This window comes from Carlito syrichta, unplaced genomic scaffold (genome assembly GCF_000164805.1).
Source record: "Carlito syrichta isolate Samal-C Ts95f unplaced genomic scaffold, Tarsius_syrichta-2.0.1 Scaffold89767, whole genome shotgun sequence".
NCBI lineage: Eukaryota > Metazoa > Chordata > Mammalia > Primates > Tarsiidae > Carlito > Carlito syrichta.
The window spans coordinates 92,142-117,571 of NW_007033863.1; the positions used below are offsets into that span (position 1 = coordinate 92,142).

Below are 25,430 nucleotides of genomic sequence, written 5' to 3' on the forward strand. Positions count from 1 at the left end.
CGGAGCCTGCGGCATCTGCTGATGGTGGTGATGATGGTGCTGCAGACAGAAAGACAGGCGGACGTCAGGCAGGCAGAAATGGCCCAGGCCAGACCCAGACACAGCCAGGTGGCCACATCTCACCTAGTAGAGGACACCCTTGAACCCACGTACCTTCTTCTGCTCCCTCCCAGGGTGCCCCTTCTTTTTTGCCTTCGGAGCTATCTCTGTGGAGAAAAAGAGAAGGTGGTGAGGCTCTGGGGGAGAATGATGTGAGGTGGATTTGGACACAGAGAGGAGAAAAGAGGGTGCATTCAGGAGGCTGATGCTGAGAAGGTGGCTGGGTTTAGCCCGGGATGAGTTGGTCATCATGGGAGAGGAAAAAACATGTGAAGCGTCACCTACCCATTTGCCTGCTGCTTTTCCTAGCGGGGACCGTGCCTGAAAATGCCTCCCCTGCCAAGCTTCAGATCACCAGCACCCTTCAAGGCTGACCCACAGCTGCACTGGAAGCTGAGCTATGCGTACATTGCCCAACGCCTCCCCAGACTTGCAGGTCAGATACCACTATGGTGATTGGGTGTCTGCACACAATGGACCCCAACCTGCTCTGTTTTGAACAATCTGTGGTGTTTGAAGCGATCACGTTCATTTAACAGTTGAGAAATGTGAGGCTTTGACACGTGAAGGAACTTGTCCAGGGTCACACAGTTAAAAATCAGTAACTCGGAGGCCTCCAACTGCATGGCCCTGTGATGTACACTTTTTTCCATCCTCCAAAGAGAGGCAAAGATGCTCAGGTTGGGGCTGAAGGAGACTAATGGTGTTGGCATGGGGGCATGGCCTGGTCACAGATCCAGGGGACGAGTGAGGGAAGTGCTGGCAAGTGAGCATGCAGAGAACCCACAGCATGAGCACTCTGGGGAGAGAGGGAAGAGGGCAGCAGGCTGTCCTGCCCGGCAGGACCAGGAGCAAACAGGGTAGGTGCTCACTGCCATGGCTAGCAGAGGACGATGCTAGCTGGCTTCCCCTTGCTCAGAGGAGACAGTCCTCAGAAGTTTCTGTTTTCGGACACAGTCACTGTGCTGCAGAGATGGCAGCATGTACCCTGGCTCCTGACGACTTGGTGCCACAGCTGTGTGATGGGTCCAGGACGTCCTGCCTCTGTGAGGTGTGCTCAAGAGCCACTGCACTCACCTCACCTCTGTCCCCACTCCAGAGATTTATGCTAAAGGACTTCAGCCAGCAGGATACCCCTTGCCATACACAGATGGTATGTAAGCCCAAGAGAGGAAAGGAGTCCAGGCCAGCACTCAGTCACAGGATGGCAAGTAACATGGTTGCCAACCACCAGGTGGGAGGGCAGGCCCATGGTGGTGCCTTTTGGATTCCTGTCACTGGGAAGCACTTCGTGGATCTGCCTCGCTTCCCCTGAGCACTTTGCCAGGTCTCAGCTGTTGCTGCTGGTGTTGGGGACACAAGCTTTGCCCAAGCTGAGAATACTTCTGCTTGGCTCTGTTTCGTGGAGGGCCAAGCTAAGCTTCTGTGAAGCACAAAGCCCTTGGTGTGCAGGGTTCCACCAAAAAAACAAAACAAAACAAAACAAAAATGAGAAGGGACCTTGTGCCTTGCAAAAACTCATCACTCCATGTAAGAGACAAGACATGGACAAAGACCTCAGCAGCTACAGACACATGTCCTCATACAAATGGCAAAGGGCAGCAACTGGGGATACTTGGAAACTGGGAAGGAACCCAGTCCCAAACCTGGATGCCAGGACTCTTTGGAACAGAGTACAAAATCTGGTGAGAAGGATGCTGTTGTGGGTGAGACATACAAAAGGGAGAGTTTGGGGTAAATTTGCAGGATTGAGGCATCAGGGTGTCTTGCGGCTGTGGCGTGAGGGAGGAGTGCTGGCTGTAGAGGCTGGAGACCCCACGCTCAGAAGAACGCTGCATTCCAGGGAGGCATAGTCCTCAGAGCCCTGGTGCCAACAAAGCCAGGTGAGACCACGGAGGCAGGAGGAAAAGGCTGAGACTTCACTAGGACGGGTTCCTCTCCTAACGCTGATTCCAGTGCAAGGAGGTGATGGAGTGAGTCAAGGTGGCTGGAGGTAGCTGATTGCATATGGGGTGTACCTTTGAGGGGATCTAGCCTGGAAAAGGGAAGCTAGGTGAAGAGGCAGGGCCACTGTGATGTCTGACTGGAAGCCTCAAGGACATGCCCAGATACCAAGTTATGAGGAGAAGGCTGGGGTGGGGTCAATCTGTCACTTCGTGTCCTTGAAGAAAGCCTTGTTTTTCCACTATAGAAGAGGAATGGCACTCTGATCCTTTACTGTCTGCCTGCAGGCTATGAGCAGAGGCCCACAGGAGGTGGCATGGGTACAAAGTGGAGGAGGCAGTGGGGCCTGTGGGGGTTTCAAGAAGTGTCTCTCTCCAGCCTTGGAAAGGCCACAGGAGTCTTCCAAGGCTCATCTCCAAAGTCCCTTGGAAGTTCTAGGGTACGTGGGTAGAGCAGGCCCAGAGTAGGGGGACAAAAGGCGGGAGGTGCACTGCAGACTCCCAGGACCAGATGATGACTAAGGGGGCTGGTGGTAGGGGTGTCCCGCCTTCTTTAAAGTAACCAATAAAAAGACAAAACAGAAGTGCACAGCTTCATGACACAGCAGCCCCAAGACACCCCCACACAAAACTCTCTAGAAAGGGTTACATGAAGATGGCCTCAAGTACTGTGTTATCTTTATTCCATGACAATCTTCAACTCAACACAAATTTCATCTTTACATAGGATGATAATTGTACAAAGAAGTAAAACGTTACTGTAAAATCTGATTAAAACACTGATTCCTCCCACCTCCCAGCCCCACTTCAGCGAAGGAGACAGGATGGAGGAGTAAGGTCAGGCCAGAGGAGAGCACTCGCCTGCACTGCCTGGTGGCCATCCTCCCACCTACAGCTCCTCCTCAGGACCCACGGCCAGTTGGCGTGTCAAGGCCAGGATGGCACTGCCAGCTGCCCATGTATAGGAGGCTGCCAATAAGAAGCAGCAAGTGGGCACTGTCCTCTCTGCCTCTTGTCCTTGGACATCAAGCACAGGTGAAAGTTTAGGTTTAAAAAGCTTTCAAGTTCAATGGGTCCTGAGCATTCTCTGCTAGGTGGAAGCCCCATGGGCAAAACGTTCAGGGTCCATGGATAGCAGGGGTGTGAAATGACATTGCAGGACCTGGCCTGTGGCTACAGCCTGTGTGCATGCACGCACAGGATCAGAGGAAGGGCACGCAGGACCGACACTGTGGGAATCCAGGCTGCCATTTGGTCCAAGACAGCAGGATCTTCCCAGAAAGACAATGCCAGCAGCTTCCCAACTGTCCTGTGGGAATCTCTGGGCATGAAGCCTCCCCCGCCCGCTCCTATCCCAGCCAGGCCAAGCTGCACTGGGAACACATCAGGCGCAGGCCAAAGGGCAGCTTAAAATAGTCTGTTTGGCAAATGGAGTCGGACACCCAACAAGGATCAGGAGTAGCCTAGAAACTCCTGAGCATGCCCACAGGGCCTGGGAGGCTCTGGTGAAGCTGGGGCTAGACCCTGTTTCCACGGCGAGTTACAGTTGCTGCAGACCAAGGACCCATGGAGCAGGGAAGAGCTACCAGGGCTTCCCCAGGTAGCTGGCATCGAGGGCCTGTGAGGGTGAGCTGCACCTCCTTCAGCCTGCTTCCAGCAGTGAAAGACAGACTTTTAGGAAGCACACACAAACTACATTTTGAATAAGGAAAAAAATTAAAAACCCCTGAAACGCAGATGTAGTTCCTTAGGGAACTTTTTACATCAGGCAGTTTTCTGCTGAGATGCTGGATTCATGACCAAAAATGGGCTGATATTTATTTTTAGAGCAAAAAAGCCTACTTGGTGGCACAGGCGGGACTCTGGATGATGTGGCCACCCTCGCCTGCTCCAGCCCCAAGGGGTGTTATCACTCTAGGGGACTGAAGACTAGCAGACCGTTCACAGTGATAATGCAGATCTGTGCACAGGGCAGCCCCCAGGGTCTGTGGTGCCCTCATCTGGCGCATTAACCCAAATCCTGACCCACCTGCCTGGCAGCTTCCAACCACCTGTGAGGGGAGGGCTGCAGCTGGGAGGTGTTTTCCCTACATGACTTGGAAGGAGAGGCTCAACAAACTGGGGAAATGCTGCCAGGCAACTGAAACTTTTGGAAATGTATGGGAACATGGCAAGGAAGGAGGACTCCAGGGGGCAAAAGTCAGTGTGGCTTGAGCCTCACAGGACACCAGAGACAAGTGCACTGTGGGGAGAGCCCCACCCAGTCTTCAAGGGCCCAGGGGCCTTGCCTCTAAAGTGCCCACTCCTCATCTGGGATGGCTCTAGAGGTCAGAGTGTTCTTCCTCACACTGATTGAGAGCTCTCCTGGGCTACTGTCACTGCAAGGTCCAGGAAGGAAGCAGTTAGGGTCCAGAGTCCCAGAAAAAGAGGGAAGGGACAAAGAACACACACACACACACTCACACACACACACACACACACACACTTGGGATGGGGCTTTGCATACGGAGCAGCACCACATGTATGCATGGGGGATGGGGGCAGGGATTGTCATCACCCTCTTGGAGATGCCACCCACCCAGAGGACCCCAGATGACCAGAGAGGCTGGGCAGGATAGCCAGGCAGTCTTTACACAGGAAGGCCTGGGCAGCTGGCCAGGAAGGCAGCCTTCCCAAAGGCAGGACTAGGTGTGTGCTGCTGGACATGACTAATCCACCCCAGGGGACAGGCCCAGGGCTCTGAGAATTCCATAACTTGATGGAGTCCTGTCCCTTTCACAGAAGAAAATGGACTTAAGCTATAACTTGCTGGGAAGGAATCTGGAACTGAAGACCGTTTTATTAAGAGTCCGTGTCCAATGATTAGGCAGGACCTACGTAGAGGGAGAGAGAAACCAGTGTGAGAGAAATGGTGTGGAATGTACCATCAAGTCACAAGAACAGAAGAACTGTAGACTGAGTCAGTTTCCTGTGCCCTGGTGGCTGACAGGGCCCAAGAACACTGCTGGAGACCAAAGCCCTGCCCCTGCCTGGCCAGTCTCAGTGAGGACAGACCCACTTTCCCCTTCGAAAAGCCTTGGATCTAGTTAGTATATGTGGCTGTCTCCCAAATTGCCCTGAACCTGTTCACACTCCTAGACAGAACTGCTCCCACTAATGAATTCCATGTGTGCCCCACCTGAAAATATGCTGGCATTTCCTTTACTGCTCCTGAAGTTGCTTCTTTTGAATCTGAGAGGTGTCTCTTTCCTATCTCACCATTCAGGTGTGGTAAGCCCACTGAGCTTATCTCCCCCAGGGGTTGCGTATTGTTGAGTTTCAGGGAGGCGATGCCAGTCCTTCCTTGTGGTCCCTGAGAAAGGAGGTGCTGAGTGTAGGACTCCCAGGGCAGGGAGGGAATGAGCAAACAAGCCTCCTTTCTGCATTCTACCAGATCCCGAAAAACAAAAAGTACGAACCTCAGAGAACCAGTTACCTACATTGTTGAAGAGGAAGAAAAAAAGATATATAAACAGGTCAAGAAAGAAATCTTGCCCTTTCCTTGCTTTTCCAGGCATCCAACATGGCTCCCTGGACCAGGGAGGAGTGCAGGGCTCATTCCCACCCACGCAGCAGAGCAGATGCCTCTGCTGGAGTTGCGGATGCAACTGACACACTACTCCCTGCCCCCTGAGTGCGCGCATGGGAAAAACCCGCCCACTGGCGGCCTTTCACTACAGGCCACATTCCACAAGGCTCACCCTGTGAAGCCCCAGAATCCCTCCAGCTGCAGCTCTTGGGTGTGTGTATGGGGGGGGGGTCGCCTGGTTGTGCAGACAGGCTACAATCCTGTCTCCCAGGTCTCTTCCCACTCCCACATCTCCCAAGGGCCTTAGCCTTCCCCAAGGTGTCACACTCTGGAGCAGGTAAGGCCCTGAGATTTAACTGGGAATGGGGTTACTCAAAGACTCTGGGGTCGGGAGGCTGAGTCTGGCTGTGTGGTTAAAGGTCCCATGGCCTCTATCTGCACTTCCCAGCTCAAGTCTTTCCAAAACATCAAGCATTCCTTTTTCCCCTGGAGCTACTAAGAAACACCCACATGCTCCAATCCTGGGAAAAGGAAGTCAGGAGACTAAAATAGCTGGAATGCGCTCCTGCTGCAATTAGATGACCAGGCCAAAGTCAGAGAACATTGTCCCATATTTCCCTGAACTCCTGGTCCAGCCCAGGTAGCTGGGGTTGAAGAGATGCTCTTAAAAGGAACACAAGCTGTGAGGGGCACTCCTGTCCACAAAAACCTGAGGATGGCCTTTGGGACGAACCAGATGTCAGCAATGTGACAAGGGAAAGCTGGAGGGAAGAGTCCTAAGACATGCCCTGCCCCTGTGGTGGTAACAGCACAGCCACAGCTCTGCCTACAGCCCACCTGGGATGGGGCACTTCTTTTGCTTGTCCAATCACTGAAACCCCAAGCAGCTCCAGGATTAGCAGGGATCGCAGCTCAATAAAAGACCACAAGTAACAGCTGGGTTCAGAGGAAGTAGTGGGGCTGACCCAAGTCACAGCATGCTGCTGGGGCAGGTATGTCGGAATATATGGTGGCCTGGGACAGAGCTGAAAAAGCAGCTCCCCTCCCTCCTCCTGTCTATCTGTGCACCACCTCCCTGAACTGCAACCTGGCTCAAGAGGACCAGCCCTGTGCCCAGCTGCATCCATACCATTCTTGTCTATTGGAAGGCTACCAGCAGAGTCCATGTACCACCCCCCCAGTCCCAATCTAGTACCTCTGGTTCAGTTTCTTCTGGTGATTCATGTCTCAGGGCCGTGTCAGCAGAACTGACCCTTAGTACAAGTGCAAGTGACAAAAATAAGCCCTTTCAAGAATTTCAGCTCCAATCCAAATGGAAACACAAGAACAAGGAAGGCAAAACAATTAAGCCCCGAAGGACCAAAGGGAAATACCTTCATTGCACCCCACCCTCCTCTGCTCATCTAAGGCAGAGCTGTGTGTAACTGGCCACAGCCATTGGGGGTGCCTAGCTTCCTGGACCCAGGAGAGTAGCTGCTGGAGGAGCTGTCCCTCCCCCCAGGAGTGCAATATCCTGCACAGAACGGGGCAGTGGAAGGCTGTGTCCATTGGTGCCAGGCATGGGTTTCTGTTTTGGGAACTGCCGTGTAAAACCCACACAGCAGCCCCTCCCGAGACTAGAAGCATCCTGCAAACTCATGACAGAGCTCACCCAGTGTACACAGGTCAAGGAAAAACCCTGCTGTCCAGGACAGTGAAGACAAAAGGGAGCCAGACAAAACCCAGGTGTTGCCTGGGAAGAGGGAAGAAGGAAATGCCAGAGTCCAGGCAGCCAAGCGAGTAGCCAGGGCTGGATTGCTGGAGTCTGGGAGCCTGTGAGCTGGTGGCTCTGAGACTGTAAATCTTGCCCTCCTTCCTGCCAGGACAGCTGTTCCCAGGACTCTCAGATTACTTGTTGCACAATCTTTCCACTTTCTTTAAAGGAAGGGAGTGAAGAAGAATAAAAAATTTTCGTGACAACAGAAGGGGTGTGGGGCATTTACTGAGTAAGCCAGGAGGTCCCCACCTAAAGCAGGGGAGCCTGGAAGAGGGACAGGAGCTCCAGGGACAAAGGCCAAGATCACATACTAGAAATCAGGATGTGATGGCCACAGATCACAGAGGTGCCTTGTCAGGGCCAAGGTGTTCCCCCATGGCCAAGCCACGCTGGCTTTAGTGATCAAGTCTCCTGCCAATTTCAGCCCTTGGAGTTTTTTTTTGGTCAATCAGATCCTTAGATGAAAAGGTTGTAAATTCCTGGGTAGAAGCAGCCTGCTAAAAAATGTGAGAGGAACAAAAAACCAAAGGAAAGACAAACCCAAGGCTTGCCTGGCACTGAACGTGAAAAGTCAGCGGCCACCAGGAATGCTAATTGGACCCAAGAATATGGCCATTCACCCTGCTGGGCCTTTCCTAGGCAGGCATGGGGTGCAGCACCCCCTGCTGGTTGACAGATACAAAGCAATGAGGTGTGCTGATTAGAAAATGCTAAGGGGCACTCTGAACAGTTATGCTAGACAAACACTGAACAAACACAGTTGAAGGGATCTGGGCCCATCAAAAATGAGGTAATCCAGGGCATTTGGAGTCCTGGAGCATGCCCACCCAAAGGTGATCCCTCACTTGGGAAGCCGAGGGCACTAGGCTGTTCAAGGGAAAAGGAATACTGACAAGGTCTATGGGGCCTCCTGCTTCTACCCGTCCTGTGCACACACATCTGGTACAACATGGCTCTTCCCAGTTGCTGTGAGGAATCCTTGGCACGACCAAGTTGTTATTTACATGCACTGATTATGTGGGGTTTAGCATTTATTTCCAGTTAGAATAAAATTCCAGCGGTAGGATAGGTCCATGGAAGAACAAGGTGGGGGGTGGGGAGGCTCTGCTGCCCAAACACATTTCCTGCTGTACATCTGCAGAGCACGCCTAAGAACCTGGGGCCAGCTCCTGGTGGTCTGCGGCATGCCTGCTCCACTGATGGCGCTGTGTGTGCCTGCAGGGGCAACCCTCTCATCCTAAACAGACTGTTAGTTTCACCTCACAATATGGGGTGGTCACCAGGCCTCCTGAGCATCTGGCTTCTTCCCTATCCTCTCCTCCAGGCCAGTCTGAGCATCTGCTCTAAGAATAAGAAAGTGTACATCTGGAGGAAAGCAGCCCCCTCCCCACCTCCACCCAGCACCATCTGCCCCTAACCCTGCTGAAATTGCTGCTCAGAAGGTGGGCTCAGATAGGGCACCTGGGGGCAGATGTGCAGGCCCATGGAGCATGGAGGAGAAGGAACTGTTAGAGATACAGGTGAGACACGGATGTCTAGGTACATGTATAGGTTAAAGCAGTGTCAGGAGCAGTCAACACAGCAGGGAGTACGCTCTGGGAAGGAATAGGCAGTGCCCAGAACATGTGATGCAGGGCAGCAGATTGGCTGTGTGTGGCCTGCCAGGCGTAGGCAGCTCCACACCTGTTGGAGCCAGGCAAAGTATCTCCCTGGAGCAGACGCACTGCACAGTACTGTGATACAGGGAAGACCATGGGATGTTAAGTCTCTCTGGGGTAGAAGGCTGAGTGGGATCCCATCGAGGTCGATGGCAACATCTGAACCCCCACACCTTCAGTCTTCACAGCCCAGCCCCCACCCAGGGCTCTGCAGTGTCAATATCCTTGGCCACTTATTCTAACCTGCCCAGACCTTGGCAGGGACACTGCCAAGGGTCATGTGGAGAGAATGGACACTGCTGCACAGGGCACAAGGTGACCTCCTCCTTCCAGTGACACGGTTGACATGGCAGACTAAGGGAAGGGCCCAGTATGTTCTATGATTGCTGTCTCCAGGACACAGTACCAAGCTGGTGCCGGGCATAGGTGGAAAGAGCTCATAAGATGCATGTCATCTAACCTGTCTCTGAGTCTTCACTGTCAGAGGAGCTGGACTCACTGGAGCTCTCTGATTCTGAGGACGAGAAGCCCTTCATCTTGGAGGAGCCAGCAATCACATCGACTTTCTCAGCTGTAATCCAAACAACAGGAGCAGTGTCAGGCAGAGTCCTGGCCCAGGTACACCCCAACCACTGGAGGAAGGACCAGTGGGAAGCCCGTGCCCAGGAGCCTAGTGGGGCTGCTCCTAACCACCAGATGCCATTGTCCTAAGGCCTGAGTGGTCATGGTTCCCACACTAACTAAAGACTTGGCATACAATGGAATTTCAAGGCCCCTCCAATTTCTCAGAATACCCTCTGGAGGGTTTATCAAGAATTCAAGAGGCTAGGGAAAGGGGTAATTTCCTAACACAAGGTAACACTGGGCTCAGAGCCTGAGTTCCCGCAGTTATTTTTCTGGCAGGGAGCAAAGAGGACCCAAATGAAACATGATGACCTGAGATAAAGCAAGATAAGGAGGGAGCCGCGGGGGTGGGGGTGGGGTGGGGGGGTCTACTGGTATGGTTGTCTTGCACTGTACCCAGGAAAGGACCCCAAGGAACCAGCCAGTCTGGGCTGGAGACAAACGTCCATGCAATGCCTAAGGCCCTAAGATGAAAGCTATGAGCCATGAGCCATGATGAGGCATATATAACACTGAAGAGATGCTTGGAAGAATCTCCAGAGTGGGTGCTACATAGAGCTGTCCCTGCTAGGGAAGGAGAGAGGCTAGCTCAGTGCTGACCTAAGGCACTGGCACACATGCCTTTCCTCCTGACCACAGAGGTGGGATGTAGCTTTTGAGGACACAGCAGCAGGCAGCTAGCTACCAAGATGCAAGTGGGCCTCAGATGGTCACCAACCAGAGAGGTCTACAAAGGCAATGACCGTCAAGTGTGACGCCACGTCCTTCTGGAGGTTTATATGTCAAGGACACAGATTTTATAATGAGGTTGGGAGTAAAGCCCACAGAGAGAGAGGCCTGAGTCAGGAAGTTAACCGAGGGTGCCCAAGGGAAGGACCCCACACCCAGAGGGCCCAAGTGCACCTTGAGGTTTCCTTTTCTTCCGCAAACAGGAGGTGACATAGCGCTCCAGCTCACGCAGTGTGGACGGCTTCAGGGTCTCGAAGTCAATCTCGATCTCGTCAGGGTTTGAGTTCTTGAGCGAGGGCTCCCGTGACTGGATGATGTGTACCACACGGCCCAGCTTCTCGCCAGGGAGCTTGTTGATGTCCAGGCTGAGCTGCCGCTTCTCCTCATATGACATGGGCTTGCACTTGTCCTCTTCCTCTGACTCGTATGTGGGAGGGGGCTTGCTCTTCATGGGCACTGGTTCCTTCTTGCTACGAAGGGACGATGCAGACACCGTCAAGAATGGGTCCCCTGAGGAGGTGGTGCACTTGTTCCTCCATGTGTATGCAGGGGTATTCCCCACCCTCCACCCACTAGCCTTTACAGAAAACAGGATATGGGCAGCTGGATCCCTGGGAGCACCCAGGGGAAACTGAAAGCAAGTCATGACCTGGGGGCTGCTTCAGGGGGGCTCTGCTGTGGCCCTATCCTTGTCATCTGCACCGGGTTATCCTCCCCCACCACACAAAGTAAGCTCCAAAGGCTCATCCCACAGAAAAGGTGAAGCACCAAGTCTTGCATGTGAGTGGCCACCAGCCTGGTCCAGTCAGCTGTGGCTGCAGAGGGCCAGCCTCCCTCCCCACCATGGGTGGGCCAGGGCAGGGGCCCACACAACTTGAGAGTAGCCCCTGGAAGGAGGGTCCCACTCCCACCCAGAGCAGACTCAGGACACAGACCTCGCATTGCTGTTGCTGCTATTATTTTTCTTTGTCTTTTTGGGAGGAGGTTCCTTGGCTTTGCTTTTCTTATTCTCCTCCACTTCCTCTTTCTTTTTGTGCTTTTCTTTTTTCTTTTCCTTCTTGTCCTTCTCCTTTTTCTTTGGTTTGTTCTGCTGGGGCTGCGAGAGGGCGGCAAGCTGCTCATGCACGGCTTTGAGCTGTGAACCAGACAGGCAAGACACAAATTGGGGCTGAGATCTCTTTTTTGTCACCCAAGACCTGGGCATTGGCTCTGAACCAAACGGGTCAGTTTGGAGCCCTGGGTATCAAGGTGTGGGCATAGGGAAGGCAAAGGGAGAAATGGCCGTCAGCTCTATAACCTGCTATGTTGACCAGATTCCCAAAGTGCCCATGTCCACTTATTCCCTCAACTCCAAGGATTGCCACAGTCCTCTTTGCCAGAAGTTGACACTAAACCCCACAGCTATCTTCGGCCCAGAAAGAGGGTCCCTCAAAATGCTGGGCAAGAGTACACAGACAGGCTGGGCACAGTGGCTCAAGTCTATAATCCCAGCACTTCGGAAGGCCGAGGTGAGAGGATTGCCTGAGCCCGCGTGTTCGTCACCAGCCTGGGCAACATGGTGAGACCTCGTCTCTACAATAAAACAAAAAACTTAGCCGGGCCTGGCGGCATGTGCCTCTAGTGCCAGCTACTTGGAAGGCTAATGTGGAAGGATCACCTAGGCCCAGCAGATCAAGGCTGCAGTGGCTGTGAGCATGCCACTGCACTCCAGCCTGGGCGACAGAGTGAGATTCCAACTTGGAATAAAAAAGAGTACACAGACACATCAGGTACCAAGAACCTGGATGACTAGCTTGTAAGGAGAGGAGAAACCAGGCAGCCTCAGAAAAGGAGGACATTCTGGCTCAACCTTATCCTTCTAGACACTGGAAGGATCCAGAAGCCTTGCCTTTGCCCAGAAAACAGCCACCCCCCCACATCTCTGACACACACAGCATACATATATGATTAACATGCACTTGATCTAGCAGAGGGGAAAAGGCCACAAGGGTATCAGTAGGAACTCTGCTCCTGCAGGAACTTGGGCAAGAATGAGAATGTCTTCTGGAAATCTCTGGGGAGACTGCCCTGATCCATGGACTTTAGGGGTTGGGAATGGAGCCACCAATACCCTCACCTGCTCCTGGAGCTCAGCCAGTCGCTGGGCTCGCTCTTCCTCGGAGTCATCAGTGGAACTGTCACTGTCTGAGGAACTATCGCTGCTACTGTCACTGGACGAGGGCGGGGCTACAACCTTGGTGGTAGGGGGCACCGCTGGGGAGGACACGGCCACCACTGGCTCCTCGGGCTCATCTGGCATCTTGGCGAAACGCATTTCAAACACATCCTGGGGAAGGAAAGCCATGCCTGTGAGGGCTGCTGGGTGCCCAGGCTGTGGCCCAGCATCACCTTGGCCTCAGCAACTGCTTGAGCCAACGTAACAGGAAGCAATTGAAAGGTTAAAAGAGGGTTTTGAGGACAATGACCCTCTCTCTGCCACTAACACAGCAGCAAGGGGCTGGCAGAGGCCCTAGGACAACTATTCCAACATGTCTCTCTCAAATTTCACTTTGAAGAGCAAGGTGATCCTGATGTGGCTGGGCACTAATTCCCTCAGGGACATAGCCTAGGTAAGAACATGTGACCCAGGTTACAGAAGGCAGTCAGTCCACTAAAGACATCAGTCTGGGGGGTGCTCAATAGATGGTGGGCCAAGGGCAAGAGCTCCAGAAACAGTCCCCAAGGTTCCCACCAAGTCCATGGCTCACATGCAGCAGGGAGCAGGTGGGGTCTGTGAGAGACATCCAGGCAGAGAGAACAGCAAGAACAGAGGCCCTGAAGCGAGTGTGATTGGCACAGCAAGCACCACCTGAGGGCCTGGCCCTACAGTAAGGGGCATGTGTCTGGGTCCTCCACACTCTCAGATCAACCCTGGAGCACCTACTGAGAAGTGCCATGCCACTGACTGAGGAACTTCCAGGGTATGGGTGAAAAAGGTATAAGCTGTGGGTGAGGACAAGCTAAGGGAGGGAGCTGCCTGAGGGACAAGTGACCCAAGCAGAAGCCCCAGGGATGCCAAGCACAGGATTCCACTGCAGGAGGTGCCAAGACCTTTCAACCCTAAAATCCAGAGTCGGATGAAATCACATGGGTCATGGGATTCAGGGAACACCCGGGGTCCAGCTACACATTTCCAATCACCTGACAAGTCCTGCCCTACTCTGGGGGGGCTCCAGGATCAATCCAGTGATGACTCACACTGAGGACAGAGGTAGAAGCACAGGGCTGGCTTCCCAGCAGGACTTTAACATCTGCTTTAAGCCAGGAATAAACTGATCAATGTGAGAACATGGACAATAGAAAGTAACTTCCTCAGGTATGTGCCAATGCTTCAGAGAGCATTGGTGGGGTTGAGCACCAAGGCTGCTATTTCAACATGGGGCATATTTCACAGAGCGAGCCCTGGAACCCCCTCCTAACAGCAAAGGAAACAAGCCCCAAGACAGTCGGGGGAGACAGCTTCCTCTGCAGCAGGCTTCCCACACAACAGTGATGCTGCTTCCCTCCCCCCAGACCACCTAGTGTGTGGCTTCCTTCTCCCAGCAAGGCACTGGCTTGGGATTCTGTTGTGGAAGTGATTTTACTGATCAAGTACTAGAAGGGCAATGACTTTTTTTTTTTTGAGTTGGAGTCTCACTCAGTCGCCCAGACTGGAGTGCAGTGGCCGCTCCCGGCTATCGCAGCCTCGACCTGCTGGGCTCCAGAGATCCTTCTGCCTCAGCCTTCCAAGTAGCTGGAACTACAGGCGTGTGCTACCACACCCGGCTAATTTTTTTGATTTATTGTAGACATGAGGTCTCACCAAGTTGACCATGCAGGTCTCGGACCCATGGGCTCAGGCAATTCATTCACCTCGGCCTCCCAAAGAGCGGGAATACAGGTTGAGCCACCGAGCCTGGCCAATAACTTTCTTATCTATTAAAAAATAAATCCTTGAAGCCGGGCTCGGTGGCTCAGCCTATAATCCTGTGCCTTTGGGAGGCTGGGGTGAGTGGATTGCCTGAGCCCGCGGGTTCGAGACCCGCCTGGGCAGCGAGACCTCATCTCTACAATAAATCAAAAAATCAGCCGGGCATGGTAGCGCATGCCTGTAATTCCGGCTACTCGGAAGGCTGAGGCGGAAGGATCGCCGGAGCCCAGCAGGTTGAGGCTGCGGTGGCCGGAAGCGGCCACTGCACTCCAGTCTGGGCGACAGAGTGAGACTCCAATTCAAAAAAATAAATAAATAAATAAATAAAAATAAATAAATCCTTGAGCAGGTCTTAGACAAGGAAGAAGGTATACAGGAGGGGATGACTAGAGACCACCAGTCTGCCAGGGAGAGGGGCCCAGGCAGAACAAGGTTGCAGCTTCACACCAGAGTGGAGGCCCCAGCAGGGCAGCCAGCAAGATCTCTAGGTTAGAGAAAAAGTGTGCCTCAGAAGTGTCAGGATAGCCAGGCGTGGTGGCTCATACCTATAATCCCAGCACTATGGGAGGCTGAGGTGAGATAATTGCCTGAGCTTAGGAGTCCAAGACCATCCTGGGAAACATGGCACAATCTCGTCTCTACAAAAAATTAGATGGGCATGATGGTGTGTGTCTGTAGACCCAGTAACTCAGGAGACTGAGGTGAAAGGATCACCCGAGCCCTGCAGGTAGAGGTCGTGGTAGCTTGTAAGTGTGCCACTGCACTCCAGACTGGGCAACAAAGTAAGACTCCGGCTTTAAAAATAGAGTGCCAGGACATCATGAAGGGGAGTGACAGTTTTCCTTCCCAGGACAGAGCAAGGCTCTTTACTGAGTGATGGCTGCTTCAGACCACTTGCCTGGGAGCCTAGCCTCCTTGGGCCACATTTACGACCTGAGGATACCCGTTTCTCCCACTAGACTGTAGATGCTATAAAATGGGGGTGGGGGGAAGGCGGGGTGCTACTCGCTCTGAGGCCTCTTTCCATTGCCCAGGTGCTCATGGCCATAGCCCTGGTCCTCCCAAGACCCCAGGACCAAACAGCAAGGAGTTTAAGACAAGCAGCCAGTTGTGATGGGAATGAACATCTGGCAAGGTTAGGGCTGCCAGCTTTCTGGCATGTCCAGCCGTGTGACCACGTCATCCTCCTGTCTGTAGGACGTAAGAACCTTGCTCGAGCCCAAGTTGGGGGCATCCTGGGTAACTCATGTTCCAGTAGATGCAGGGCCACTGCAGGAAAACCTTGCTGAGTGGTAGTAACATGTCTCCAAGTACCCACTTTGTGGTAAACAGGAATGTTGAGCTCCCTGTGCTCAAGGAGCTCACAGTATAGTGGAAAAAAGAAGGGAAAGTGAACACATAAACAGTTGTAAGCTGTTCTAAGTGCTAAGGTGGAAAACAGCATGGGGTTACGATGAACTGGGAGTAACTGAAAACAGTGTGCTGAGAACGAGAGGTGGCCACCCAGTCAAGGGTTAGAAGATAAATGCTGCTGCAGAGACCCAAGGAGGATGGTACTGAAGAAGAAAAGGATGAAGGGGCAAGAATATAGTCAGGTTGTGCCATGGGGCCAGTGGGACAACAGTAAAACCCAACTCTAGATACACCAAGGGCAAGTGTCTCGAGAGGCAAAACGGTGATGGTGAGGAGTAGTAGACACCAACAACCAGCACCCATCAGGGAAAAGGGGCCTCAGGCCTTCTGCTGTTGGTGACTTTGTCTCGAAGGGGGCCCAGCTCCCTGCCTCCCATCACCTCCACCCCACTTTTCTCGGGGATATGGGTCACAATGTGCTTCTAGGCCTCAGCATACCCTACAAGGTACAGACAAGTATCTACTTTTTGCTAGACGAGTGACCAAGGTCACCTATCCCAGGCTTTATCACAGCTACCGGGGAAGCCTTCCTACCTTTAGTGAAATAGACATGCTCAGGAGCTAGGATGCCAGTGCCCAAAGACCCTCAGGAGAATCAGCCTTGCAGCCAAGGGTCAGAGCTGGAGACCCACAGCAGAGGTGAGGGGACACAGCTGTGAGTGGAAGACAGACACATACCACCCCACAAAAGCTTCCTGTCTCTGACTCCTAGTACATGATCCCAATGTACTTTTCAGTTTGTTTTCCCTTGCTGTAAAAACATAACTGCATACTACCGTCGGTTTGTGATTTTCTCAAAACTGTGGTAGTCACATAGGTTGGAACTGTTACTAAACTTCCGAAATTACTCTTCACTTTACTACAGAGCGCAGGGTACATGGCAGCAACTCCTGAGCAGCCCTGGACCCACCAGCTGTGTCTTTAGTCCAAGCCACCTTTGGGCTCCTGAGGAAACTCCAAGCCTCAGAGATTCCTGATTATCTTTGTGATCATGCTATGGGATGTAGGTTTTCTAAAGGCCCAGAATTTAGAAGCTGGAACAGAAAAAATATATTCTTTTCCATTTAACTTTTCAGATACGTCCCACTCTTTGGGCACAGCTTAATTAATAGACTCAGTTAGACTATTAGTCCATGTCCAGTTAGCATGGACATAGTGGCTCATGCCTATAATCCCAGCACTTTGGGAGGCAGAGGCAAGAGGATTGCCTGAGCCCAAGGGTTCAAGACCAGGCTGGGCAACATTGCAAGACCTGTTTCTACAATTAAAAAAAAAAGAAAAAAAAATTAGCCGGGTATGGTGGCACACACCTGTAGTTCCAGCTATTTGGAAGGCTGAAGCGCAAGGACTGTCTGAGTCAAGGAGGTCGAGACTACAGTGGCTGTGACTACACTCCATTCCAGCATGGGTGACAGAGTGAGACTCCGACTTAAAAAAAAAAAAAAAAAAAAGACCCAGTTAAGTGGGTCCCAATAGCCCTTAAAGGGATGAACAAAGACAGGAACTTTGTTCCTCTCCCTTGAGGATGAAGAATCTAGCTCTCTAAACTATGCCAACACAGGAGAACTTAGAAGAACAACAAAGCCTGAAATGCCACAAACACAATTGGCTGCCAGAAGAGAAGCCTGTCGCAGCACTCCTCCACATCAGCTCTGTCGTGGAATCAGACACACCTATACTGGTCCACTGACAGGAGAGGTGACCTGCTGTGGGGCAGGCAAAGCAGGCTGGTGGCAGAGGCAGCCGAGCTGAGTAGCCCACTCACAGTGCTGCCCAGCCCCTGCCTTGAGGGTGAGTCCTGTGTCTACTCCAGCCTGGTATCTAGGTCAGTGTGTAGGTAGAACGTCTTTCAGTGCAGAGGCTGCCGTGTGGCAGACACATCAGTGTCCTTGCTACAGGTAAACTCCACGTGTGGGCGGGCTCACTTCACTCCCTAAACTCCCTAACACAAGCAAACACAAAAACCTTTGTTGGAGAAGCAGAGATATGTGACAAGGAGGTGGCTAGAAAACTATAGAGGTGCTTATTATTTCTATAACTTAATAAAGTAGCTCAAAATAGTAATCCTCAGTAATGGCAGAGAACTTGTTTTGGTTTCACTTTTTCCATGACAGCAAATAAAGTATATGGGTATCAATCTGGGCAGTGGGGGCAAAAGCTACTCTGTTTCTCAAGTGAGCAGGTGGGAAGAGCCTAGGACACAAATCTGAGAGCATCACTGCCACCAAGTGGCCATGTACAAAAATTGCATTAAAATTGAAAAGCTTGAACTCCTTCAAAGATGGAAAATGCAAACATAAATGGTGAAGGGGTTCTCAGTGAAGAAAGCACAAAGACAACACCAAACTGAGGAGAGAGCACCCCACCCTGCACCAAATGAGAGAAAATTAGGAAACAAGCAGTAGAAATAGAAACCTTCAAGTCTGAGCATACATTTAAACAACAAGAGCCAGCCCTACAACCTCATTAAGGGAAGTGGTTTTTTCCACCTCAAGAGTTTGGGCACATGTCCTCTGAACCAAAGGCAGCTGTTGACCCAAAAAGAATAGGTGTCTTGGTCCAGCAGGAGTAGGCAGGAGGTACTATGGTGGGGCTGGGACAATGTATAGAACTAGCAGAGCTGGGAGTGGTACAGACCCAAAGGTCACCAAAGGCTCTGCAAGTCCTCACTTTTGTCACAGATGGCTGTGACAGCTAGGTGTGAAGAAGCCCCTCAAAGCCCACAGTTACCACACCAGCACCTCATGAGGACAGGTGACCCAACCCACAGCCTGCTCTGACCTCCAGAGTAGAAGCAACTCATGGCTTTGGGGAGAAGAGGCTGGTTTGTATGATCATTTATATATTGTTTTAAAGAGTTTAAAAAAAAGATTATGCAGTACTAAATACTGACTTTAAACCCAATCCTTACTAACTAAAAGACATCCACTGCTGATACTTGGATATTTTTTTCCTTATAAGAAAAGTGGAATTAGTTCATACATCTACACTATAGCATGCACCCTTCCTGTCCATGAGTGCGCTTCATAGTGTATAACACCCAGGTGCTTAATTTGAAGATCCTATGATCCCCCACAGGGAATTGTGGCCACATGAAAACAGCCTCCCTACACCTAGAAGGCAAACAAAGGCTTTAGGGGAGAAAATGTCCACAGTCGAGGGTTACTTCAGCTTTACAACTGTGACAGCGCCTACCTGGCAAAAATGTCCCCTGCTGACTGGAGACAGGTCTGTTTAGGAGAGGAAACTGGGCCAGGCAGAGCACATACACACATTCCTCTGACCAAAAGCAACTGAGTGGTGGGGATGGGAGAGGGGCTTTCAGTGGGACAATCAAAAACAAAACCAGCTATCCTGTGTTATTAATAATTAAATAATATAAACTTAAAACACATGTATTAGCCTGAGTTGAGCCTATTTTTCCAAAGCAACATGGCATTAACCCAAGGAAAGTGACAAAATAAAATCTGCCAAGGCCCACAAAGGTCCAGTCCCACTAGAACTTCAGTCTGCTCTGCTTCAGGGCTGCTGTGCCCTCCCTAGAGCCTCACCTGGAGCTTGCGGGCCATGGCCACCACCTCATGGTCAGGAGGATTGTACTTATAGCAGTTGGAGAACATCAATCGGACATCAGCACCGAATTCCTGAGCATCGCGATACTCACGGGCCTCCAGTTTAGACTGGAAAAACAAGACAGGTCTCTGTTAGCCATGTCTGCCCATGTTCCAACAGGAAGGTGGCTGGTGGCAGAATTGAGGGCTGTCTGTAGGAGCAAGCTGGCTTCTCAGTGGCTCTCCATCTGGTCCAGACCCTAACTAGGGGACAGGCTATGTCCCCAGCTGCCACACCAGATCTCAGAGCTGAGACTTGCCCTACCAGCATCTCAAGCTCACCCACCTGGCTCATTGTCCCTGGCTAAAGGGCCGGTGGACACAGAATCCGCAGAGGCCACACAGCCTAAGCCGAAACTGAAGAAAAGAAAGAAGGAGGCCTAGGCCTAGCTGGTCTTGGTGACACATGGCACAGTACAGAATACTCGTCAGAGGAACAGCACCACTCCCTGCTCTGCCTGCCCTGTGTTTGGGCAGACTTACTCCACTCTCAGAAGGAGAAAAATGCAAAGTCTTCAAACAAATGAAACCAAAAAGGCCTCAAAACACTCTGGTGAAAATGTCAGCATTTACAGTGTGCCTCCCACACAGAGAAGACAATAGGGCCCTCTCCACCACAAGAGCCTGACAAAGTCACCAAGCCCTAAGCTGTCAGGGAGCATCGGCTGTGCGCAAAGTACCTGGGGCACCAAGACCCCCCGGGCCATGGAGGGCTTGTCATGCTTTTCCTCAGATGAGGTAAAGGGGATAGTGCGACTGACAGCCACTAAAATGGCCAAGCACACTGTCTCCAAGTGTGTCCTCACAATGCCCAGCAGGGGGCGCAGAGTTTCTTAGGACTGATGGGACAAGCCCAGGCAGCCACACAATTCACGTGCCCCCAGGCCTGGGCCTCCTCTTGGACTGATTTAGGGACAATGCAATGGTGAGTGAGGGATGGTTAGCCCCTTGCCCTCCCCTGGGGCGCATCTGAACTCACCTTGATTGTACTCATGTCCATGGGGTGCTTGATGATGTCGCAGTAGTCGTGTAGGCCCAGCGCCTCCACGTCTACAGGCTTGTAGAAGGGCCAGGCATAGGCAGCGTGTTTCTTGGCAAACATCTCCTTGAGGATGCCGCTGCAGCACTTGAGCTGCTCTGAAACCTTGCTGCTCTTCTCAGGTGCTGGGTGCTGCTGAGAGTCAGGCACATCCTTCTTTGGGGGTTTCACAGGCCGGCTGCTCTCTCGCCGGGGGCCCAGCTTGGTGGTCTTAGGCTCCGGTGGCAGCGAGGGTGGCTCATGAATGGGGTCAATGGTGGTGGGGGTGGTGGTGTCTGCTTTCCTCTTCACCCCCTTCTTTGTCTGCCAGGAGCACAAGCATGACAAGTATGGTCAAAGGTAAAAGCCGGCAAAACCACCCCTCAGGGTCACCCCCAAAGACAGAGACCAAAGGTAACTGCACAGACAAAGAACCAAGGGCAGGGAGTCCCTGCTCTGCAGCTGGGACAGGATGTGCCAGCAGCAGGAGAAAGCACGCAACTGAGTTCAGGACCCATTCACTTGGAGGCCAAAGAACCTCTGAAGGCCATTTCCTATTTAATGCCAAGGACCTCTCCCCTACTGCCCACGGGAGACACAATTCAGAGACTTTTTAGACGGCATATCTGCAGATACACATGGTTTAAACTGGAGACAGGCTAGAGACAAGAAGCCAATGGGAAGTGTGATGCAATTATAGGATCTTTGGGTCAGCATGGTAGCTACTTCTGAGCCATGATTTAAACATGACAGAGATTTTTAAGAAATATCCACCAGTGCTCAGGAGCCACGACAGACTTTGCATAAAGTACAGGCAACAACAGCGCCACCTGTCGCCTGCAAGCCCCCCATCCTTGATGGCAGCAGCCTGCCAGTGCTTGGGAAACTCACCTTCACAGGTTGTGGGGTGGCCGCGATGATGGGTGGGTGGCTCTGCACGGGTTGGGGGGCTGGAGTAGGTGGGGGTGGTGGCTGAGGGGGCACCGGTGGGGGTGTTTGCAGTGGCTGGGGAGGCACCACTGTCATGACAGGGGTCTGGACGATGAGGTCTGGGGTGACGGCAGGGAAGGGGTGAGGCGTGGCCTGCACGGGAGGAGGATTCTGCTGAGAGGTCTGGGTCTGCGGAGGAGTTGATGCTTGAGTTGTGTTTGGTACCGTGGAGACGCCGGGTTTTGCCGTCCCTATCAATCATAAAAAGAACAGGGAGTTAGAAGCTGTGCTGACACATACTGGCTGACCTTGTGGGGACATCACCACACATGGTGAGCACACATCTGCATCGTACATTTGCCTGAGAGACAGAATGTCCTGCACACCCCAGAGTTCACTCTGCCAAGCCCATCCACCTGTCCCTGGGGCTTGGAGGACAGCAGCAACAAACTGTACTTCCCACTTCCTGGGGCATCCTGACCACAACTCCCAACTCAGGCACAAAGACCCCTTTCATGAGCATGAAGGCCCAGGATGAAGGGAGCAGGAAACATACACTGAGTGTCAACACCAGGACTGTGGATGGGGAGTGGGAAAATGCTCCTTGGCGCTCCCAGCACTGCTGCCCCCATTCTCAGAAGCGCTGTCTTCTGAGTAAGCACTACTGGCAGGGAGCCGGCAGTGGCTGCTCTTGCCAAGGTTTCTGGAAAGTGACAAGCCCCCACTTCACAGAGTCACAGGGGACGGCTGGACTGCTGCTGTCCTTTGTGGCTAGCTCGGACTGTCTCCCTGCAGCTGCACAGGCAAGTCCCAACACATAACCTCACGTGGCATGTGCAGCCAGCTCCAAAAACAAGGGGTATGGCCATAGCAGGTGGACAAGGGAGCCAGAGCCTGGGCACATGACTTGGATTGCCACATCTTTTCACATGCACGCTGGTTGCTATGAAAACGGACAAAGAAACCAGCGCCCCACAAAAGCAGCCTTTACCTGCAGGCTGTTCTTGGGCAGTACCCATGTTTTCTGTGCACTTCAGAGAACAAGAGCAAGATTTTGCTGAGTTTCCCAATTCTCCTTCCCCAGGTACAACTCTTGGGCTTCTCCCAGACTGGAACTGAGAAGCACCACTACGTCTGCCCAGCATGCGGCCCAAACCTCTAGTCCCAGGAAGTAAGGGAGTGATCCCCTCTTGAAAGGATAAAGGATGGGTTTTGATATGTACAACAGCCAAGAGGTGATACACAAGTCTAGTTCTCCTTGGTTGCCCCTGGGCGCTGCAGAGGATCCGGCCATACCCTTTTCTGCCACCCCTTCTGGAGGCCAGATGAAAAGCTGGCTGCTCCTCAGAGAAGCAAACAACTCACACCCAGGGACCACCTCACAAATGTCACCCTTCTGCAGCTCAAAGCTGCAAAAGACAAGATGCAAATGGCAGCTGTTAGAGATTTTCCTAGACAGCACCATATCTCTGCCAGCTGGCCTCCAGAATTCTGTGTCAGCTGGGGGGCTGGGAACGAGAATGACATGCAGAGACAGACAAGGAAGGCTTAACACTGACTTCAGCACTAAAAGCAAGCATGGCTCTGATACGAGTGCATGAAGATAATATGAATAATAAACTTCAAAGCTCTAGGATTGGGGTATTAGCTAAAATTACTTCTGGTCACATTAATTTCTTTAAAATGGAAAAGCAAAATCCATCTAAGGCACTGGGGCAAGGTGAAGCATTCAAACAATGTTGTCAAAGTGCCTTGAAAAGTTATACTTTCTTTTTAAGTCTAAGTCTATCAACAACCCTCAGAAAAGGCAGGGTCCAATTAGGGGAGGTCACAGGTTCATGTCACCCTGTGGAGTAGATTCAGCACTGAAACTAACCCACTGCATCCAAACAGCAACTCAGAAGTCAGTAAATGTTACCATCTTCCCACCACTCCCAGTCCTCCACTGAACTTGGAAAAGGGACAAAGACTGGGGAGAAATAAAGCCGATTTACTTGCTATTTCAGTACTCTACCTGCTTCTTTCCTCCCACGCCCTCTTCCTTTTGCCTGGACTATCATGATCTCAGTTTCTTCTGTGGGTAGTTCGTTGATTTTTTGCAAGAAGAGCTTCTCCAGAGCTTCTGCCATTAAGACTATGTCATCTCCAGGCTGGATGAGGAGATATACGTGGTAGAGTCAGAAAGCCCTCCCCTCCCCACCTCTGCAGACAGGGCACCCCACACCACCCTCTGCCCCAAAGTGTGAAGTGCTGTATTCAGGGTCCTTCCCCGATCTGCAACCCCAAGGAGCCACAATGACTATGCTACCAGGTATCACAGAGGCTCGTGTTCCTACAGGTGTGCTGAGCCTGCACTTGTCTACCTGTACCTCCCTCTCTTGTCTTTTTAAGCTCTAGCTTGTCTGAGAAACCATCCTAATGCCTTAAGCATCTACCAAGCTCAGCTAATCACTGTTAGGGGCCCTACCTGCATTGAGGCCTCCTTTGACACAATTCAACTTCACTAGAAATACTTGAAGGACACAGGATTTCTTGCCATGATACATTAACAGGGGCCCCGACAATGCTCCCCAATGTACCCCCAAGGCAGCTTACCAGGGCTCTGGACACTGCCCATCTCACACTACTTTAGGGATCCCCACTCTGTCACCTCGTCCATAACATGCTGTTCCCACTCAGCTCTAAATTGACAGCCTAGTCTGTACATTTCGCTCAAACCTAAGTGGTGAGAGCTGAGACTTTAAAAAACACAGTAAACTTCAAGAAACTCACCTACCCATCTCTTCTGGGCAATTTTACCCACTACACCAGCAGAGGTCAAAAGCTGAGTTCTGTATAGTGTCTCCCTCCAGAGTCGTTCTATTTGAAAGGGTTGATTTTAATCACATCTGTGGTCTGAACTGTAAACAAATGATCTGGCTTCATGGCACAGCCGAGCCGAAAGGTTTGGCTACGGGGTTAGGAAGTGACCTTCAGGTCTACATGTAAGATCAGAGGACACTCGATTCTATGGCTAAGAGTTATCAACAGTCATGTCCACAGTTCCAGGAGACCGTCACCCAGAGAGCAACTGAGCTCTGTGTGGGCCCCACCACACTCTCTCTCACATGGAAGTCTTTGTTTGAGCACACCTCTGCGCAACTACATTTTAGCAGGCTCTTTTCTGACAATTTATATCACCCAAATGGACTTTGTCATGAGTTGCCACTATCCTTCTCATACCTTCTCTATGTGACATGCTCAAGAACCACAATCCCAAGGGCACCAGAAGCACATGCTTCAGGCTAACAGGGATGGCTTGCAAGTTAAACATGGCCAGCACCCTCCTCCCCACAAAAAAGATACACCCAGTCACAGGCACGACCACAGGTCCCATTACTTCTACCTCCAAGGGTTTCCTTTGCCAGACTCATAGCCCAGCCGTTCCCAGCACCCCTGCCCACGGGCTCCTGGTACGCCCTCTACCACCAACTCCTCTCTACCCAAGGTAGCTGGACATCTGCCCCCACATCTTACCTTGTTGTAGATGTAACAATTTGTAAACATAGTGTTGAAGTCCTGGATACATTCCTGAGCATTCCAGTAATAGTTGTTTTCCAAGCGCTTCTTTATTGTTCCCATATCCATAGGCGTTTTAATGATCTTATAGTAATCCTGGAGAACAGAGAAAGCACAAGGCCAGAGTCACCTCAGCTGCCACGTGGCATGTACACAGGGCTGGCCAGGTCGATCTGGGGATCTCAACTCCAGGTTGCTTCACAGGTAAAGCAACGGGAGCCACAGCACAGATAGAAGCTTTTCCACAGCATCAGCAAGTGATCTCAAGGGGAATCCCAAGATAAAGTGGATCAGGGAAGGATTCCTAAATACTGGTGACATTTGGAAGGAAAATGTACAAGTCCTGCCAACCACCCTGTCCTGGAATGAGGTGTCTTTTACAGAAATAGATGTTTTTTCTTTTTTTGATGTTAAAATGTTTTTTCACTTTCATTAATAATGAGGGAAGCAGACTGCCTTCTAAAAAAGCGATTCTTACCTAGTAGGACAGCTCATAGCAGGTCCCACTTTGTCCTCACCATTTGAAATTTTACATGTCCACAAAATGCAAATCCCTGTGTGCTGCACTCCTTGC

General features: G+C 51.8%; 1 protein-coding gene across 1 annotated transcript in view; it reads right to left on the reverse strand.

The window, feature by feature from the left end:
* The window catches only part of BRD4 (bromodomain containing 4), a 103,089-nt gene that overhangs the window by 8,680 nt on the left and 68,979 nt on the right, over positions 1–25,430 (reverse strand). The window contains 11 exon segments of the mRNA XM_021712428.1: positions 2–39; positions 154–206; positions 9,485–9,595; positions 10,552–10,847; positions 11,313–11,512; positions 12,494–12,703; positions 19,291–19,419; positions 20,330–20,692; positions 21,260–21,549; positions 23,313–23,448; positions 24,815–24,952. Of these exon segments, the coding sequence (XP_021568103.1) occupies positions 2–39; positions 154–206; positions 9,485–9,595; positions 10,552–10,847; positions 11,313–11,512; positions 12,494–12,703; positions 19,291–19,419; positions 20,330–20,692; positions 21,260–21,549; positions 23,313–23,448; positions 24,815–24,952 (1,964 nt within the window).